This window comes from Octopus sinensis, linkage group LG6 (genome assembly GCF_006345805.1).
Source record: "Octopus sinensis linkage group LG6, ASM634580v1, whole genome shotgun sequence".
Taxonomy (NCBI): Eukaryota; Metazoa; Mollusca; class Cephalopoda; order Octopoda; family Octopodidae; genus Octopus; species Octopus sinensis.
The window spans coordinates 82,347,512-82,368,665 of record NC_043002.1 but is presented as its reverse complement, the minus strand read 5'-3'; the positions used below and the strand labels follow the sequence as shown (position 1 = coordinate 82,368,665).

The 21,154-nt window shown below is 37.3% G+C and overlaps 1 protein-coding gene across 1 annotated transcript; it reads right to left on the bottom strand.

Annotated features, from left to right (window-relative positions):
- Positions 1-15,795: 15,795 nt before the first annotated feature.
- On the bottom strand, positions 15,796-18,147 carry LOC115212837 (neutral and basic amino acid transport protein rBAT). The gene has a single exon (XM_029781606.2). It carries the CDS (start codon positions 17,998-18,000, stop codon positions 16,093-16,095), a length of 1,908 nt encoding a protein of 635 aa, XP_029637466.1. The 5' UTR covers positions 18,001-18,147; the 3' UTR covers positions 15,796-16,092.
- Between the last annotated feature and the right edge of the window lie 3,007 nt (positions 18,148-21,154).

Genomic DNA, 21,154 nt, shown 5'->3' with positions numbered 1-21,154 from the left:
TATATACATATTGTACAGTGTATGAAGGCGCGTAGCTTACAGGTTGGAGTATTCGGGTCATGATCGTGAGTTCGATTCCCGGCAGAGCACTGTGCGTCCTTGAGCAAAACATTTTATTTCAAGTTGCTCCATCCACTCGGCTGACAAAAATTATTATTACCTTTATTTCAAAGGGCCAGCCTTGTCACATTCTGTGTCACGCTGAATCTCCTTGAGAACTACGTTAAGGGTACGCATGTCTGTGGAATGCTCAGCTATTTGCACGTTAATTCCATGAGCTGGCTGTTCCGTTGATTGGATCGACTGGAAACTTTGTCGTCATAACAAAAGGAGTGTCATTGTTTTGTGTATATTTAGAAATTATTATTTTAATGCATAAAAGTAAATGTGTAGGTGTTTTTTGTTGTTGTTTTTTTTCTTGTCACCAGTCAGAACATATATAAAAATCAATGGGGATATTAATTTCGTGTTACAGGTTTTTCACGTTACATCAAGTTTTTCATGGAATCATTGCTCTTGTGGCATGTTACGGGATGTGTGCGAGCGCGTGGGGTAATTCCAGTAGCGTGTTTATGCCGCGTTCCGCAACCATTTCGACAAATAAAGACTGGTGGAATAGCTAGTAGACCACAATAAGTACAGAGGTTGATATGGTCGTCATAATTTATAAATGTGGTGCACCAGTATTCTCCCACTGAATCCACTAAACAAATTCGATGGAAACAAGCAATAAACTGCCTTGTAGTGTAAGGGAGATAATTAATTATTACAGTTCTTATGACTTATTTCCCTTGATATACCACTTTTTACTTGACCTTTCAGGGAGGTCTACGAAAGAACATTTCTTTGATAAAAGGTTCTTCCAATAAATTTCAAACATGCAGATTTTAATGAAAGAAACTGCATCACGAAATCACTTAACCTCTCATCACACTGAATCTATCATATTTTATGAATGTTGCCTCCTGGCTTTAGCTAATTCCAATAATGTTACATTTTGCGTTTTTCTGTTTCGTTTTATTTTGTGCTGCCGTTTAATCATTTGTTAGTCTTTCGTCTTTTTGCAATTTTATGTAACTTCTGCAAAATGTTGGAAAGGGGATTTCATGACGTTTCTCACAAACGCGACTTTGGCTCTGGTGGGTAAGGCTAATTGGTAGTGGATGAAAAATTTTCTATTAGTGGCTTTTCTGTAGAATTTGGTAAATATAGTCTTCCTCTGTGATCTTGAGCTGGAAGCTGAGTAGAGAGCGGGTTTCCGATTCGTCTGGATGTTTAATCTCGAATTTGATGTTTATGTTAGGTTTATTGAAGATCTGGTGTATATTAATGGCCTCATCCCTTAAGGATATGATGATAAGGATGTCATCAACGTACCTGGAGAAGAAGATGCATGAGTGGCAGGTGTTGAATGCTGTGTGTTCTGGCTTATCTACATATACAATATACTCTATACAATGCTTCATAGTAGTTATTCCATATATATATATATATATAATATATATATATATATATATATATATATATGTACTAGCAGTATCGCCCGGCGTTGCTCGGGTTTGTAAGGGAAATAACTATATAAGCATTTTTAGAGAGTTATAAAAAATAGCAAAAAAATGCATTAAAAATGGAATAAAAGATGATGGTAATTTTTTTTTTTAATCGTTGACTCATCGTAGACATTTTTAGAGAGTTACTTCCCTTATATAATAGCGAAAAATGCATTAAAATGGAAAAAATGATGGTAATTTTTTTTTTAAATCGTAGACTCATTCTTCGTCATTTCTGTTTTGGTGTCTTCAAGCCATGAAGTCGTTGTTCTAAAAGAACGCTGGTCTCCTTGACAACGCTTTACGACGTTGATTTCCTTACACTCCCTTCCCCACAGCTTCACGAGGGAGGGAAGAAGGGGGAGAAGCAACACAGGTGCCGGTGTGAGTATGGACGCCAACTCCGCCGCCATCGACACACGAAAAAATATGCGTTAAAATGGAAAAAAATTACGGTAAATTATTTTTAAATCGTAGACTCATTCTTCGTCATTTCTGTTTTGGTGTCTTCAAGCCATGAAGTCGTTGTTCTAAAAGAACGCTGGTCTCCTTGACAACGCTTTACGACGTTGATTTCCTTACACTCCCTTCCCCACAGCTTCACGAGGGAGGGAAGAAGGGGGAGAAGCAACACAGGTGCCGGTGTGAGTATGGACGCCAACTCCGCCGCCATCGACACACGAAAAAATATGCGTTAAAATGGAAAAAAATTACGGTAAATTATTTTTAAAATCGTAGACTCATCGTAGACGCGCACTAATACCCAGACGGGCTCGATATGAATCACGACTATAAGATACCCGGTTTTGGTTAAACTGCACCGCAAAATGTGGGAGTAGTTAGGAATCTAAATCGTAGGAGACAGACACTCACACAACTACAGTTTTATATATATAGACTAGCAGTATCGCCCGGCGTTGCTCGGATTTGTAAGGGAAATAACTATATAAGCATTTTTAGAGTTATAGCAAGAAAATGCATTAAAAATGGAATAAAAAATTATGGTAATTTTTTTTTAAATCTTTGACTCATCGGAGACATTTTTAGAGAGTTACTTCCCTTATATAATAGCGAAAAAATGCATTAAAATGGAAAAAATGATGGTAAATTTTTTTTTAAATCGTAGACTCATGTAGACGCTTTCTTAGCCATTTCTGTTTTGGTGCCTTCAAGCCATGAAGTCGTTGTTCTAAAAGAATGCTGGTCTCCTTGACAACGCTTTACGACGTTGATTTCCTTACACTCCCTTCCCCACAGCTTCACGAGGGAGGGAAGAAGGGGGAGAAGCAACACAGGTGCAACTGCGAGCGTGGACGCCAACTCCGCCGCCATCGACACACGAAAAAATATGCGTTAAAATGGAATAAAAAAATGATGTTAAATTATTTTTTAAATCGTAGACTCATCGTAGACGCGCGCTAATACCCAGACAGGCTCGATATGAATCACGACTATAAGATACCCGAATTTGGTTAAACTGCACCACAAAATGTGGGAGTAGTTAGGAATCTAAATCGAAGGGGACAGACACTCACACAACTACAGTTTTATATATATAGATATATCGTGATGTAAATATGCCACTTGAATATGGCTAACCCCTAAGGGTGGATGCTACTGTAGTTTTTAGCCCCAGGAAGACATCTCCTCCAGCTGGCTACAGACACACTTTCTGTGCCCTATCAGTATTTGCAATGGGAAGCCATCCTTCTCGTCTTCAACTTCTGATACACACGGACCCGAGTTTCAAGGTATTGACCTATCATCAGCGTGTGACAATCACAGTTGTCGATAGGAAGGAGGCTCTCTCCTTCCTATCGACAACTGTGATTGTCACACGCTGATGATAGGTCAATACCTTGAAACTCGGGTCCGTGTGTATCAGAAGTTGAAGACGAGAAGGATGGCTTCCCTTTGCAAATACTGATAGGGCACAGAAAGTGTGTCTATAGCCAGCTGGAGGAGATGTCTTCCTGGGGCTAAAAACTACAGTAGCATCCACCCTTAGGGGTTAGCCATATTCAAATGGCATATTTACATCACGATGTGTTTCTGCTACTGTTGATAACTCACTCTGATATTTATCATTATATATATATATATATAAAGGGTAAAGACCCCCTTCGGTCATGAATGACCATGGGATTGCACCTAGAAAGTTACCCTCCTAGACACAAGTCTGGGCAAGGTTGTTTTATGGAAGACCAGCAGTGTTATCCAAAGGAAAGACAAAGGTTGATACAGCTTGGCACCTGTGACGTCGCAACTCATTTCTACAGCTGAGTGAACTGGAGCAACGTGAAATAAAGTGCCTTGCTCAAGAACACAACACGCAGCCCGGTCCAGGATTCGAGCTCACAACCTCACGATCGTAAGCCCGACGCTCTAACCACTGAGCCATGCGCCTTCACATATATATATATATATATACATATACATACATACACACATGTAAATAGATAAGTAATGGATTGAACAACATTTATTTTATTTAAAACCACTACAATTGTTTTACACTTGTAATATATTGGTAAGATATTTTTAATATGTTGTGTAAATTACAATCATTCATCAAAGGTGCAAGATGTATTTCTTCAGGTGATTGTATCAAATCTTCATGGGAAGTTCCGAGGATCTTCTAACTTACTGGAAATTTGATCGAAAACTTCCTGGGAAGTTCCGAAGATTTTCTAACTTCCGGGAAATTTTGTCGAAAACTTCCTGGAAAGTTCCGAAGATTTTCTAACTTCAGGGAGATTTGTTCGAAAACTGCATGGGAAGTTCCGAGGATTTTCTAACTTCAGGGAAGTTTGGTCGAAAACTGCATTGTAAGTTCCGGGAAATTTGGTCGTGAACTCCGAGGATTTTCTAACATCCGGCAAGTTTGGTTGAAAACTGATTGGGACGTTCGAAGGATTTTGTAACTTCCGGGAAGTTTGGTCGAAATCTTCCTGGCAAGTTCCGAAGATTTTCAAACTTCCTGGAAAATTCGGTCGAAGACTTCCTAAGAGGGGCAGGGTCAATCCATAATATTACATGACATGTCAGGAATTCGGCAGAAGGGCAGATTCAACCCATTACGTTACATGACATGTTGGGGGATTCGCCATTAATGTAGTGTTATGGATTTGAACTGCCCCTCTGGTGGAATTTTCATGAAAATTTTGAAAAACTTTTCAAAGAACTTATAGACTATATAGGCATCCCTGGACCTATATAGCCTACACAGGCACCCCTGCACCTCTATAGCCTATATGGGCCCCTTTGGGCCTATATAGCTACTCCTGTGCCTATGTAGGATTTTGGTGAATATTTTGAAAAACTTTTCAAAAGATTTTGAAAAACTATATAGCCTATATAGGCACACTTGGGCCTATATTGCAATACCTGCGCCAATATAGATTCTGATGCACATTTTGAAAAAATTTTCAAAGGTATTTGATTAAAATTTTGAAAAACATTTCAAAGGATTTTGAAATGCTTTTTAAAATTTTCATCAAAATTCTTTGAAAAGGTTTTCAAAATTTCCATCAAAATTCTATATAGGTGCTGGAGATGCTATACAGGCCCAGATGCTATATAGGACAAAAGGTTTCTATATAGTTTAGAAAAATTTTCATCAAAACCCTTTGAAAAATTTGTTCAAAATTCTTCAAATTCTCACCAAAATCTATATAGGCACAGGAGTTCCTATATAGTCCTAGGGGTGCCTATATAAGCCAAGGGCTGTCTATAGGCTTAGTGGTGCCTATAAAGTTTTTCAAAATTTTCATAAAAATCCTCTGAAAAGATTTTTTAAATTTTCACCAAAATCCTATATAGGCACAGGAGATGCTATATAGGCCCAGGGATGCTTATATAGATTATATAGACCAAAGGGTGCCTATATAGGCTATATAGGACCAGGGGCTTCTATATAGTTTTGAAAAATTTTCATCAAAACCCTTTAAAATTTTTCAAAATATTTTGATCAAAATCTTTTGAAAAGTTTTTGAAAGTTTCCATCAAAATCTATTCAAAAATTTGTTCAAAATTCTCACCAAAATCTATATAGAGGCAGGAGTTGTTATATAGACCCTGCAATACATATATAGGCTATATATGCTCTGGGGTTTCCATTATTTTCTTTTTTGTTTAACATATTTTACAATATTCACATTCTTTTGTTACAGTTGTAATTTTTCCACAATTGGAGAAAAAGAAGTACCCCAATAGAAAGTTTAAACATTTACTTGTTCAAATAGGTAAGCAATATAAATGCACGACTCATATTTTTTTAAATTCCAAGTTTCATTTTGTAGAAAAAAAAGCACTTTCAGTTGTAAAAAAAAAATGAACACTTTATTTCACTTTTTGTCACAGTAAACCTCATTTTCGAGAAATTTCTCTGAAAGACATCTTTGCAGAAAGGTGAGTATATTAATCACATATTTCTTTCATTATTTTGAAATTTTGAAATGCCAATTTTCTTTTAGGGATTTGGAATCTCTGGAAGCCGAAAACGTGGGTTTCTGTAAAAAAAAAAAAAACGGAAGTGGGTGTGGTTACAGTTCACCTTGCCCATGAAATGTGCAATCCCATTTTCGATTTGATGGTGGTCTCGCTAGGGGTCACTCTAATTTCTAAGAAAATAAGGGTCTGTTTTATTAGAAATAAAGAGAAAGAGGGCTTATTTGTCATTCTTCCAATTTTCCCGGCAAAGAAAGGTCACATGCAACATGTGTCTCATCGAAAACCAGAAACACTGGAAGCAGTAATAATTTAAAGGTATTTTAGAGACAATTTATTTTAACAATTTTCTGTTAGTAAATGTTTTTCTCCGATCTTTACCTTTTGACCTACAGATTTAAAAAATAATTTTTTGTAACTAAACACTTTCAAACTTCATATATTGGTAGAATGTGTCACATAAAACATTGTTTACTCTTGGCATTGTTGAGAAAAATTTGGAATTTGGAAGTTATTTGTTGTTAAAGTTATCGTATTTCAGTAATTTCAACCAATCAATGACGTCTATTGAGGTGAATACAATTACTGCTGTTGTTTGTCAACAAGAAGTTCCAGCGGTGTATATTTCGTTTGAGATACACGTGTGTATTTTCATTTAGTTTTAGCGTTTCAGTTTATTTTGTTTATTTTGTGTGTAGATATTGTTTGAATTTTAAATTACTCATTTGGAAAATGAGTAGTCTAGGCAAGTTGTTTGAAGTAATAAAAACGGAGGAGGATGCGGAGACGTACTTGGCAAAGGTATTATACCCTGTACTAAAAATTGTAGAAATGGGCACTTGATGAAAAAGAAATTGGGGGATAAGAATATTTACTGGCGGTGTAGTCGCAAAAGTTGCAGTCAGAGAGTGTCTGTCCAAAAGGGGACATGGCTAGAAGGTACCACACTTCTTCTGCGGACTATAGTCATTTTTTGTACTCTTGGATCAAGGAACTGACTACAGTGCGTTATTGTGTAGAAGAACTGGGGATGAGCCACAATGCAGCTGTGGATTATAACAGTTATGTGCAAGAAATATGCGCACATGACTTGCTCATGAACCCAGTTGTAATAGGTGGTCCTGGGAAGATTGTCGAGATAGATGAAACAGTCTTCTCTAAGAGAAAGCATAATCGAGGAAGGTTGCTACCTCAGCAATGGGTATTCGGAGAAGTGCAGTACCTTGTTGGAATCGCGACACACTCAAGGAATGCATCCGCCGCTCAGTCCTCCTAGGTACCACAATATTTGGTGAACTGTGGAAAAATGCTTAGCGACATTTCGTGTCTTTATGTTCTGAGTTCAAATTCTGCTCAGGTTGACTTTGCTTTTGATCCTTTCAGGGTCAATAAAATAAGTACCAGTTGAACACCGGGGGGGGGGGGGGGTCAATGTAGTCAACTTAACCTTGCCACCCGGGCTTGCTGGCCCAGTGCCAAAATTTGATGGCACATAAAAAGCACCATTTGAGTATGGTCAATGCCAGTGCTGCCTGACTGGCACCCGTGCTGGTGCCCCGTTAAAAGCACTATTTGAGTATGGTTGATGCCAGGGCCGTCTGACTGGCTCCCATGCTGGTGGCACATAAAAAGCACCATTCAAGCATCGTCAATGCCAGTGTTGCCTGACTGGCCCTGTGTTGGTGGCACATAAAAAGCACCCACTACACTCTCAGAGTGGTTGGCATTTAGAAGGGCATCCAGCTGTAGAAACCTTGCTAGAAAGGCGGCGAGCTGACAGAAATGTTAGCACACCAGGGAAAATGCTTAACAGTATTTTGTCTGTCTTTACGTTCTGAGTTCAAATTCCGCCGAGGTCAACTTTGCCTTTCATCCTTTCAGGGTCAATAAATTAAGTACCCGTTACACACTGGGGTCGAAGTAATCAAATTAATCTCTTTGAATAAAGAAATAAGAAACCTTGGCAGATCAGATTGGAGCCTGGTGCAGCTTCCTGGCTTGTCAGTCCTCAGTCAAACTGTCCAACCCATGCCAGCATTGAAAGCAGACGTTAAACAATGATGATGATGATTAAATAACCAGTTGAGTACTGGGATCAATGTAATCACTTATTCTCTCCTGCAAAATTTCCATTAGTAGAAATAACTGTTGTTGTTGTTTTGAACACTGCTCACTTTAAATAAAATGATTTCAAATTTTGGCACAAGGCCAGGAAGTTTGGGTGACAGGTAAGTTGATTACATCAATCCCAGTGTTCAACTGGTACTTATTTTATCAACCTCAAAAGGATGAAAAGCAAAGTGGACCCCGGTGGAATCTGAACTCAGAAGAAATGTCGCTAAACATTTTCACTGGCATGCTAATGACTTTGCCAGCTCACTGCCTTAAACTTCAGACTAAAAAAAAAAAAAAAATAATAATAAATGTGTTGTCACATCTTCTACATAAATTTTTAAAATGTAAATTTTAAAAAGTGTTTATGTATTTTAACCTATAAAATATAAATAAATTAAACTTAAGAACACAAGTACTTACTTGTTTATCTTCATTCAAAGACAGTAAACAATGATAAAACATGAAACACTATCCTATTTTGAATTTCATGTTTAACACATTTATAATCATGTATACATACATATAAGAAAATGAGATGACAAAGGAATAAATGGTTATTTTATGAACTCCATTAGCTTACAGCTGTCTCTGCTGTAAGATACATTCAGCTCATAGTTGAGTGCCTGAGTAACACCTTATAGCTTCATCTGAGTTTCAAATTTGAGTCCACTGCATCTTATAGCAGAAACAGCGCCAAGCTAATGAAGGTCATGAGATAATTATTAATTCCTTTGTCATTTCATTTTCTTGTTACCATTCTAAACTCAACTTATGCTTAGTCTTGAAGCATAAGTATATTGAGTTCTACACCAGGTTATTAGCCTCACAATGCCTAAGTGAAATAGTAAAATGGAAGAGTTCTAACAACTAATAATCCTTTGACATTCATTCATTCATACATACATACACTTGTATACATGCTGCTTCTGGCAGCTCAAGGAATAACAGAGGAATTCAAGACAGACTGCCCCTGGGAGCTTCTCTATGCTGATGACCTTGCTCTAATAGCTGAGTCACTACCAGAACTGGAGAAGCTTCAGGTGTGGAAGCAAGGTCTAGAATCGAAGGGACTTAGAGTCAATCTAGCAAAAACCAAAGTTTTAGTGAGTAGGAAGGCAGACAAATCACAAATCCCTTCAGGTAGATAGTTTTTGTGTGTGGAAGATGTGCAGAGACAATAAACACCAAAGATGTACAGAAAACAGATTTCATCACATGCTAGGGGGAAAGAAAGCACCCTTCAATTGTCAGGCAATATGCTGTGCTTGCGAAGACCTGTTGAGTCAAGTGAAATTGTTGTTTTGGCCAATGCCAGGGCCATCTGATTGGCACCTGTGCCAGTGGCATATAAAAAGCAGCATTCGAGCTTGATCAATGCTAGTGCTGCCTGACTGGCCCTCATGCTGGTAGCACTTAAAAAACACCCACTACACTCTAGAAGTGGTAGGTATTAGGAAGGGCATCCAGCTGTAGAAACCTTGGCAGAACAGATTAAACTCCATTTAATTGAACAATGCAATCATTACATCAATTTAAAATGCAGAGCAATCTTCACCTGCACAAAGACATAGAATTTGATTAAATTAGAACAGATGGACACATTAGTATGATTATACCTAAAATGTCCAAGAAGTTAAGGAGAAAGACAAAGAACATGTTGGCTTCACTCCAGCATAGAAATTACTAAGTTATCAAGAAGATATACATTGTTACAGACTCTGCCTGTCACTGATTTTTTTGTTTTTATGGGGTCAGTTTTAATTTATAGACTAGTTTATCAAATCCTTGTATAACTAAGGCTGAGAGAACAAAGGGTAGTATCTGTTGAGAGTAGGGCTGAGGGAGCAGACAGAAATCATTTCAACCCTACTCCTAACAGATACTACCCTTTGTTCTCTCAGCCTTAGTTATACAAGGATTTGATAAACTAGTCTATAAATTAAAACTGACCCCATAAAAACAAAAAAAATCAGTGACAGACATGTCTGTAACAATGTAGATCTTCTTGATAACTTAGTAACTTCTATGCTGGAGTGAAGCCAGCATGTTCTTTGTCTATCTCCTTAACTTCTTGGATATTTTAGGTATAATTATAATAATGTGTCTATCTGTTCTAATTTAGTTAAATTCTATGTCTTTGTGCAGCTGAAGATTGCTCTGCATTTTAAATTGATGTAATGATTGCATTGTTCAATTAAATGGAGTTGCATGAAACAATCGTACTGCATTACCTCTGGATATCCTTGTTGCTTATTTTGATATATATATATATTTGTGTGTGTATGTATGTATATAAGTTATATAATATATTGTATGAATGATGACAGTTGCATCAAAAGGTGCTGATCTCTAATTCTGGAGGGAACGACCAAGGAAGAGATGAGAAGTGGTGAGAAAGGATCTTCAGATATTGAATCTCACATAGGGGATAGCAGGAGACCGATACTCTTGGCAGTTTACTGTGCTTGAAAAGACATGTCAAGCTAAATAAAATCAGGGTTGTCTTTGCATACAGGCATGTCTCCTGTGTCCCTCCTCAGCTGAGCGTTCCTAATCTTTGTGGGATCATGGGTGCTGGTGCCATCTAAAGAGCACCCATACCAGTACTGCATAAACAGCTCACAGTACTCTCTCTAAAGTTATTGGCATTAGGAAAGACATCCAACCATAGAAACCATGCCGAAACAGACATGGTTTCTTCAGCTGGCCTGCTCATGTCCAACCCATGCCAGCATAGAAAACAGACGTTAAATGATGATGATGATGTATTACATAAATACATTTTATTCAGAATTTTAGTTTGTATTTTTTCCGCACTTTAATATAATTTCATTATTCATTTTCAAGCACCCACTACACTCACGGAGTGGTTGGCGTTAGGAAGAGCATCCAGCTGTAGAAACACCGCCAGATCAGACTGGGCCTGGCGCAGCCTTCTGGCTTCCCAGACCCCAGTTGAACCGTCCAACCCATGCTAGTATGGAAAACGGATGTTAAACGATGATGATGATGACTACAGTAGCAAGTTGGCAGAAGCGTTAGCACACTGGGCAAGATGCTTAGTAGCATTTTACTGACTACGTTCAGAGTTCAAATTCTGCCATGGTCAACTTTGCCTTTCATCCTTTTGGAGTTGGTGAAACGAGTACCAGCTGAGCACTAAGGTCAATATAATGGACCAACCCCATCCCACAAAATTTCAGGACATGTGCATGTAAAAGAAATGATCATCTATTTTCACTGTATGTGCTGTAAGCATGACTGTGTGGCTTAGAAAGAAGTTCACTTTGCAGCAGGTTCAATCCCACTGCTCAGCAACTTGGTTAAATATCTTCTACTATAATCTCTAAACTGACCAATGCTTTATGAATAGAATTAACAGAGAGTAACTGCATGGAAGCTCTCTCTCTATCTATTTCTACTATATATATATAATATATACATAGACACAGGTATGGTTGCGTGGTAAGAGTCACAAGATTCTAGGTACAGTCCCATTGTGTGGCACCTGGTATCCATGTATCTAAATGGAGCAGGTGAAGTCATAGAAATTCTCTAACAACCACTCCTGACTCTTTCCAGAGGTATGGCAAGGAGCTGAATCTTGATGCTACATACAGCCTTCTAGCAGCTTCACATAGCCATCTGAATTGAGTGCAAGGCCCTGTTCATCAATTGTTGGATGAATTCCAGTGTTTGGATGCATTCAGAAGTACTCCTGCAGTTGCCTCACCAGGAAGATAACATTGGTGGTGCTTCTAGACAAATCCAAACAGCATCTCATCTATGCTCTGCTCCTAATTAATTGAGCTACAACCCTTTCTGTAACTTTCACCTGATCCAGCCTTTGAAGCCTCTATAATCATTTGTTTAAGGCATCACTTTTGCCTTTGTAGCAGTTGACTATAATGCTACTACACCAGTCATTGGGTATGACTCTCTCATGGACAAGCACAAGCATGGAAAGAAGTTTGCTTCCCAACCACGATTCATCCCATTGCAGAGCACCATGTGCAAATATCTTCTACTATAGCCCCAGGCCTACCGAAGCATTGTGAGTGGATTTGATAGACAGAAACTGAAATTCCCCTTGTCTTGATATTCTTTTCTACTCTAGGCACAAAGCCTGAAATTTAGGGGGAGGGGGCCAGTCAATTAGATGCACAAAACGGAGAAAATGAAACATGGACGACTTTTTCCGAAACACCCTTGAGTGGGGAACAGTTCTCAAAAATAAACTCCAATTGTTTTCCCCCCCCAAATTCTTGTGTTCTCGGAATCAACATAATCTGAGGTATATTTGTAGAGAATTTCATTAAAAAAATATCCATTTTCTCGAAAGTTAAGACGATCCGCACCCCCACAAGTTTTGTATATTCAAAACCTACAGGATATAACACATTTGTTGACAATTTCATTAAAAAATCTCCATTTTTCTGAAAGTTATGATCATCCAGGCGCAGGAGTGGCTGTGTAGTAAGTAGCTTGCTTACCAACCACATAGTTCCGGGTTCAGTTCATCCCTCACACAATGTAATTAAAAAAGTTCAAACGGGGAATTATTCCATTCAATATCATATTTACTATAGAGATTATGTAACAAATTATACTTTATACTTCTATATTTAACTGTGCGCGTATATTATTTATTTTTGCTTCTGCCTTTCTATTAGTAACGTTTACCTGGGAATTTACTTAAAGTGAAAAAAAAGATCGTATGCAACGGATCTTTTCCTTTTGAACGGTACATGTCAACACAATTTCTAGTTAACTAAACACTTTTAAACTTCGTATACTGGTAGAATGTGTTTATAAAACATCATTTTTTCTTGGCTTTATTGAGAAAATTCTATATGTTGTAACATATTTCCACTTTAATTTCGGCAATTTTAACCAATCACTGGCGTCCATTTAGCTAAATAACATTCCGTGCTGTATGAATATGTCCCTCGTTTAAGAAACAGACTGGGTTTATTTACATTTGCAAAGAAAAAAAGATACCCTTCCCCCACCGCTAACCTTAAAACAGATTGAAATGCAATAGATCGATACTAGAGTTATAATTATGGATGACATTTTCATTTGACACCGCTAGAAAAAAATCCCATTTTCCGTAGCGGTGTCGTATGAAATTGTCACCCATAATTATAACCCTAGTATCGATCTATTGCATTTCAATCTGTTTTAGGGTTAGCGGTGGGGAAGGGTATCTTTTTTTTCTTCGCAAATGTAAATAAACCCAATCTGTTTCTTAATTGAGGGACATATTCATACAGCACGGAATGTTATTTAGCTAAATGGACGCCAGTGATTGGTTAAAATTGCCGAAATATCTTACAAACTATAGAAGCCAAGAAAAAATGATGTTTTATAAACACATTCTACCAGTATACGAAGTTTATAAGTGTTTAGTTAACTAGAAATTGTGTTGACATGTGCTGTTCAAAAGGAAAAGATCCTATGCAACAGATAAGTCGTCTTAATAACATATTTCTGTGTACCAGACCAGTAGCTGTTATTTTTAGCATAACGAATTTTCTGGTGAGGGCTTCATTTACGTGTTTGTTACTTCAGTAGAAATCTACGGATGCATAAACGCACAAAACGGAAAAAATGAAACATACAGACGACTACTTACTTCCAAACACCCCCGAGTGGAGAATGGTCCTCAAAAATAACCCCCAAAATTCCTGTTCTTGGAATCTACATAGTCCGAGATAAAAAAAAATATTCATTTTCTTGAAAGTTGAGACGAATTGAAGTGTACGCCAGTGAATTTTCCGAAATTCCCTATCCCCTCCTACCCCCCCCCCCCAAGTTTTGTATATTCGGAATCTACATGATATAACACATATTCGTAGAAAATTTCATTAAAAAATATCCATTTTTTAAAAAGTTATGATCACCCAAAGTCGGAGGGAGGGGCAGTAATCTGTAGTTATGCCAAAAAATATCATTTTCTTGAGAGTGTAGACGTATTGAAGTGGACGCCGAGGCTCGAAATAACAGCCAAATCTCACAAAACTGCGAAAACAATGAAATTTTGAAAATGCGATTTTTGGAAAAAAAAATTTCGGAATCGGGTCCTCCATAACTAAAAACGTGGGATTCCGTAAAAAAAAATATTATACATATATATATTTATATCCATTTTACCCGAATTTGACAGAAAAATCGGATCTTGTGAATTTTCCGGAAGTCCCCCACTTCAGTGTCGTCAGCGCGCATTTTTTTTTTTTCATATTCGTTTTCCCCACACTTATTAACACCCCACCAGGCTGGTTAATTTTTTTTTTTGTTCCCAGGTGAGGATCTTTATATTGTCCTGTTTTCAGTTTAGTACTTCCTGTAAGTATTCAGAAAAAGTACAAATAATATTGACTTCAAATTTTGGTACAAGGCCAGCAAATTTCACGAGAGAAAGTCGATTACATCGACCCCAGTGTTTAACTGATACTTATTTTACCAACTCCAAAAGGACGAAATGCAAAAATCGACTTCGGCGGAATTTGAGCGAGATTCTTAAAAATGTAACTAATAGTAACGAAGTATGTAAAAAAAAAAAAAAATTACTTGGCTCTCTTGAAATACCGAAACGAATATGTCAATGCTTTAAAATACTTTTTGTTCATATTAATTTGTAGGTGCTTCATCCAGGATTCTGCCAAAATGGGGTGGGGGAATGAAATGAAAATTTGGAACTTTTTCTTTTTAATGAGCAAGGTCATTTCTGTCTCTATAGGATTACAGTACAGGACTATTTTTGACCTTTAATAGTTGACGAGACAGATAAATTTCGGCAGTTGGTACGTTTCGTTAATTCCGGAAATCCGAGTTTGTACGACCACTAACAAAGTTTGTATAATTACAGAGGAATATATAAAGTGTGAGGGATTGGAGTTCTGATCGAAGTACATCATATAATCTGCCATAAGACTTAAACTCAAAATTATTATGGAAAAATTTCATTTTCTATCAAGCACGTAAGTTTTTTTTTTTAATTTCTGAAAATTCCATGTATCTATATTAGGAAGATAAGAAACACACACATAAAAATACAAGGTACTATTTAAGACTAGTCGATGTTTCCTTACTTTGTTCTATTTACTTTGCTTTAAAAATTATTTAGTTTGTGTTTTATTTACTTTGCTAGGTAGTCGTTGTAGGATCGACTAGTCACGAATAGCTAGCGCGGATGCGCACCGGGACCACTCTTCTTAAATAGTACCAAAATACAATTAGAAAGCTGTTTAGAAGAAAATACGGCGATCTTTCGTCTCATTCCGTAAATTTTTTTTTTTTTTTACATATGGGCTTACGGGAACTTTTGAAGTAATATACATACATATACACATACACCGAGTAAAAAATTTCAGTTATCTCTTTCTTTCACACACACTAACAGAAGCACTTCACTTACACAACATACTGTCTGTCTCCCACACCCCATCAAACACACACACACATATACATCAATGCTCCCATGCACGGTAACTTCAAAAGAACTTCCCTCGTCATACAATCGCTTTCTCTTAGTCTCTTTCGCTCTCATTACTTCAAAAGTTCCCGCAAGCCCATATGTAAAAAAAAAAAAAATTTTACGGAAATGTCTACTAGAGACGAAAGATCGCCCAACCGACTATGCAAATTTCAGCAAAACCAACAAATTATAACAAAAATGTTTTGCATTGATCAAGCTATTTATTTGTTATGAGGGTCTTTTCTTTTTTTTCATTCGTTACACGAAAGCAATCTGCAAGTCTATTTGTACATTTAATGTGGATCTAAGATTTTTGTTCGAGCTTCAAACGCCATGAAATGCCAGTTACAACAGGGGAGGTAACTATAAAACCGATTATGAGACACTTCTTTAAAATAATGTTAATGTCACGTTAAAAATAATTTTGGAAACATACCTATATAATTAATGAAGTTTGCCACAGATAAATGCTTGTAACTTTAGAGTGTAGAAGAGAACTTATGTCGCAAACTTGAATACAATAGCTTCATGCTTATGTAAGCTAACTGGTGCTGTATTAAGGTTGACAGTCACCCCGACTTTGAATTTAGGCTGCTCAGGCAAGCTGTGGTACACAACTTTGGCCTTATCCAAGGAGACATCTTCAATAAAACTACTGAAATGAATTGTATGCTTGTGTGAGCCGAGATTAACGACCACCAAGAAACTTGGGAAACCCTTCGCCATACGAAGGAAGCTGATAATATTCTTATTTGTGAAACTCGGCACAAATTTCCCCCACTGGAACGAGAAATTGCTTCGTAGAAGATTTAGATCAGTGAAGGCCTTCAGAGGAGGATATAAGTCTCTGTTGTTGTAGGCTGTTTGCCCTGCTACACTGTTGTTATTTACTGATATTAACCATGGCGTAGCATCACTGAACTCTACGTTAGTCGAGGACCATGACATAGGGGCACGATATTTGTAATATTCTATGTAGTTGTTATTCGGTTGGTCGTCTTTTAATCCATCAGTTATATTCTGCAAAACTGCATCCCGCATGCCAATTTCGTCTCCGTAGTGGCAGAAAGCCGTCCCAGGCAAGAGCATCTGAAGAGTTAAGAGTGATTTTAAGTAATCGAAGGAATGTAAACGGCTCATGGGACGAGACAATTTGTTGCTACTCAAAATCCAACCATTCCAATGGCTTTGGAGATATTGGCTCGTAGAACGTATAGCATCTTGAATCGAAGCAGGGCTGTCAGATGTAGCAAGATTAGTTACACCAATAAAATGAAGGGCCTTTTCAGTCTCATCACCGTAGAATTCAGCCGTTTCGTTACTATTGACGGGCATTGTACCAAACAAAAGTCTCTCTCGTCCCGGTTTATCTGAAAATTCATCTGCGATCACTCTCAGCTCTTTTAACAACTCTATTACCTGCTGACGTTCGAATACCGAAGATCCGTTAGAGGAAATCTCTTTAAAAGTAGTTTCTAAATCATTGATGTGAAAGCCGCCAACACCGCGATCCAACCAAAAGCGTAGGTAATATTTCAGTTCTTTTCTTACTTCTTCGTTTTGTATATTCAAATTGGGCAAGTCTTTGTCGGTTACTGCTAAGTAATATTGATCCCGTTTGGAATCCAAGTGCCAGACATTTTTCTCCGATGTTGGTAAATTGTTCACCAAGTTTTTATCAGCCCAAATGTAATAATCGCTCATTTTTCCTTTCTTCTGACGGCTTTGAACAAACCATGCATGATCTGTGTGTGTGTTGAGTATGATAAAATCAAGGATTAAATGACGGCCAGTCTTCCTGAAACTCTTGATTGTTGAAAGTAATTCTGCTTCAGTTCCATACATGGGGTTAATAACGGTGTGATTAAGTAATCCATAGCCAGAATCGTTGTATTTAGACTGAAAGATATTGTGCAGCCACAATGTTTTAACATGGATGGATTCCAAATAGCCAGCTTTCTCTTGAATTCCTTTCAGATCACCAACACCATCGTGATTAGAATCACTGAAGGAGCGAGGAGATATTTCATATATTAAATCTTTCTGATACCATTTCAGGTCGGGACGATATGGACAGCGCGGAGCAAGAACAATAATTACAATGGCGACAACGAGCATCAAAACCCATCCAATCCAGAATATAATAAAAAGAATAAGACGAGCACGAATCCAAAACGGATCATTGGCAAATTTCATAAGTTCTTCTTTCGACAAGCCGCCAAATTCATCTGGGGATTTTATCATGACATTAACAGCGCCATCATCGTTAGCGCCATTAGCAATAAATTTAGTTTTGGAATCATCCAAATCAGTCTCAGTTGTCGCACCAGTGTCGGTCATACAAACTATAGTATCTTGTTTAGGCTGGTCTTCCGTTTGTCCTTCCAAAGAGGCTTCGATAGTCATGTTGATATTTTCCTGTGTCGACAAAATGAAAAGAAATTATTTTGTGCTTTTTCTGTCAGAGTTCAACCAAGCACCTTCACAGTCTACGGACACACACAACAGTTATTGCATCAGACTACGATAACGGTTTATATATGAACACTGTAGTAGTCCCCCCTGCCTTCCTATTAGCAACTAGTACTACTACTTGAGTTGCCGCTTGAAAGTAACTGCTAATCACTATTCCCGCCACTCTCAACCTTATGGTGAATAAAGCAGCTTTGAATGGTAAACCATTCTCTCTTTTTTTAAGCTGTTAGTTTGTTAATTCTTTAAGAAAAATGTAAAGTATCTATTTTTCTATTGTGATGAAGGTTGTTGTTATTAGAGTTTAATTAACGAAAGTAAATTTATTCGTTTTACACGCCAGAGAAGGCGCCGCCACGTGTCTCGACCTACTCGAAATTTTAGCAAAATTTCCTATTATACCCTACCGTCTTAAAAGAAGAGGGAAGGACACAGCTAAAGTAGTCGTATATATATGATCTGAAGCAAAGACGGGATGGGCGCGGCTGGAGTATCTTTAATCCTAGTTCTGTTCTTTCAGATTTAACCTTGGAATTACATAATGCATTTAATTAAAATACAAATCCTAAACAATATTATGTAATCCTTCCATAATATAAGTTTTTACAAAAGACAAAGAAAAGGGAAAAAGCGGAAAAAAAGGGAGAGAGACAAAAAAAAAAAGAAGAAAAACGATGCAGCATCAAATGTTTATCATTTTCATCATGTGATCGCTGACAGCAGATTCTTCTAAATTTAGAACAATTCCATGCATATTTCGGATGTTTGTGAGTGTTTCTGAGGGGTGAAAAGTAGTGAATATAGAATATATTGCCCTTTTTTAATTTGTCCGACGCTATGGCGAAGGAAGAATATATGAATGCATTTGTTTGGAATTAGTTTGAGAACCACTATTTTATAGGAATATTGGCAATGTTTCGGAATATTAAATCGACCCCAGTACTTAATTGCTCGAAAGGAGATGGTAGGTGGGGTGGTAGATACATCTTTTAATTGCCTTAATTTTCAAATATATTTTCAACTAGCAGTATCGCCAGGCGTTGCTTGGGTTTGTTTCGACCCTTTAGAATTGGAATTTTTGAAAAGTAAACATTTTGCATTATGTAGCTTGTTATTCTCTTTAAGTGAACATTTTTCTGGTTGAAATACACCGAAAAATGGCGACACAGCAGTCAAAGAATCGTAACAAATAGGGATTTTCTTGGAAAAAAAAGCACCTTTTTGATGTAAATAATTTTTGGTCTTAACATAGTCCGATTTTAATTTTTTCTTCTACGGAATAAAGAGCAAGCCTTCTTCTATCATACTCTCAATTGCAGGGTCTCGGAGGAGATAGTGTTAGTTGAAGGCTACCACACCTGCCATACACAGACAACTTCAGCTTTATATATAGAGAGATTTTAAAGCTATATGTAAATCATCTAAATGTCGAAATGTCTTTTAATGGTGATCATGTCGGCAAAATTTTTAAAAAATTTGTTGAATAATAGACGCGGGGCGTTGGTAGAAAAAAAATTGATACTTTAAAAGAGTTTGTTACATAAACTGTCGATTTGTGCTGTGCAAAAGACGAAACCATTCTGCAGGCAGTAAGTTTAGTCTCCGACGAGATATATGGGTATTGTAAACGTTACATGTTTTCCACCGCCTCCGTCTTATGTCCGGGAAGGCCTGGCAATCTTCCTCTAGTTAGTGACTATGCGTGGGACACTTTGTTCTAAAACCAAACCCTTGTTATTATTAACTTTTTTCCCCTTTTTAACGGTAGGTAAACACCGAAAGAGGTGTAAATTTGTGCGAATAGCAAACATGGTGCAACTGAATGGGCGTATAGTCTGGGCAACGTATGGGAAGAGGCAGTCGCTCTTCGCGAACTAAATTTAGCTCCTTTTCTACATTTATTTCCTGCTTCTTTAAATGTAACTCATAGTTCTCTTCTCTCGCTTATACGAGGCATAAAAATACATGCCAACATGTTTCAGTATACGCAAGGACCCTGTTGGCGATTGTTTGTTTCTTTAGTCGACGTGCTTGCGATATTTTCAACACACATTTGTTAACGTACTACTAATTTCACCTTGACAAACTAGCTAGCACGAAAGAACCTTGCGTGAGTTTCTTTGAACTAGTTTTCTAGATACAACTTCACTATAATCTCGAGTATATTTATCTTGTGTGTGTGTGTGTGTGTAATTAAAAAGTTAAAACGGGGAATTATTCCATTCAATATCATGTTTATTATAGAGCTTATGTAACAAGTTATACTTTACACTTGTATATCCCTTATTTTTGCTTCTGATGTCTTCTGCCTTTCTAATAGAAACATTTACCAAAGGAATTTACTTAAAGTAAAAAAAAAAAATCGTATGCAACAGATAAGTCGTTTTAACATATTACTCTGTACCAGACCTTTAGCTGTTATTTTTAGCATAACAAGTGTTCTGGTGAGGGCTTCCTTGCTCGTTTGTTGCTTCAGTAGAAATCTACGGAAGCACAAACGCACAAAACGGAAAAAATAAAATAAATATGGACGACTTGTTCCGAAACACCCCCGAGTGGGGAACAGTTCTCAAAAATAACCCCCAATTGTTTTTCCCCAAAATTCCTATGTTCTCGGAATTTACATAGTCCGAGGTATACTTGTAGAGAATTTCATTAAAAAATATCCATTTTCTTGAAAGTTAAGACGAATTGAAGTGTACGCCGGTGAATTTTCCGGAATTCCCCACCCACCCCTCCTAAAATACTTTTCCCCAAAAGTTTTGTATGTTCGGAATCTACATGATATAACTCATATTCGTAGAAAATTTCATTAAAAAAATCTCCATTTTTCTGAAAGTTATGATCATTCAAAGTCGGGGGCGGGGCAGAAACTTGTAGTTATGCCAAATATTTATATTTATATATATAATTAAGGTGGTTATTCGCAATTTACAATCGAAAGGCAACTAGTCGTCAGGAAAGTGACGAAGGTACTAGTCAGCACCAGCATTGCTAGAAATAAGAGTCAAAACAACTCTTAGTTTGTCTCCCTTGTTGGTCATTAGAAAAATGCTCTCATGTAGCGAAGAGTTGTTTTGACTAATTT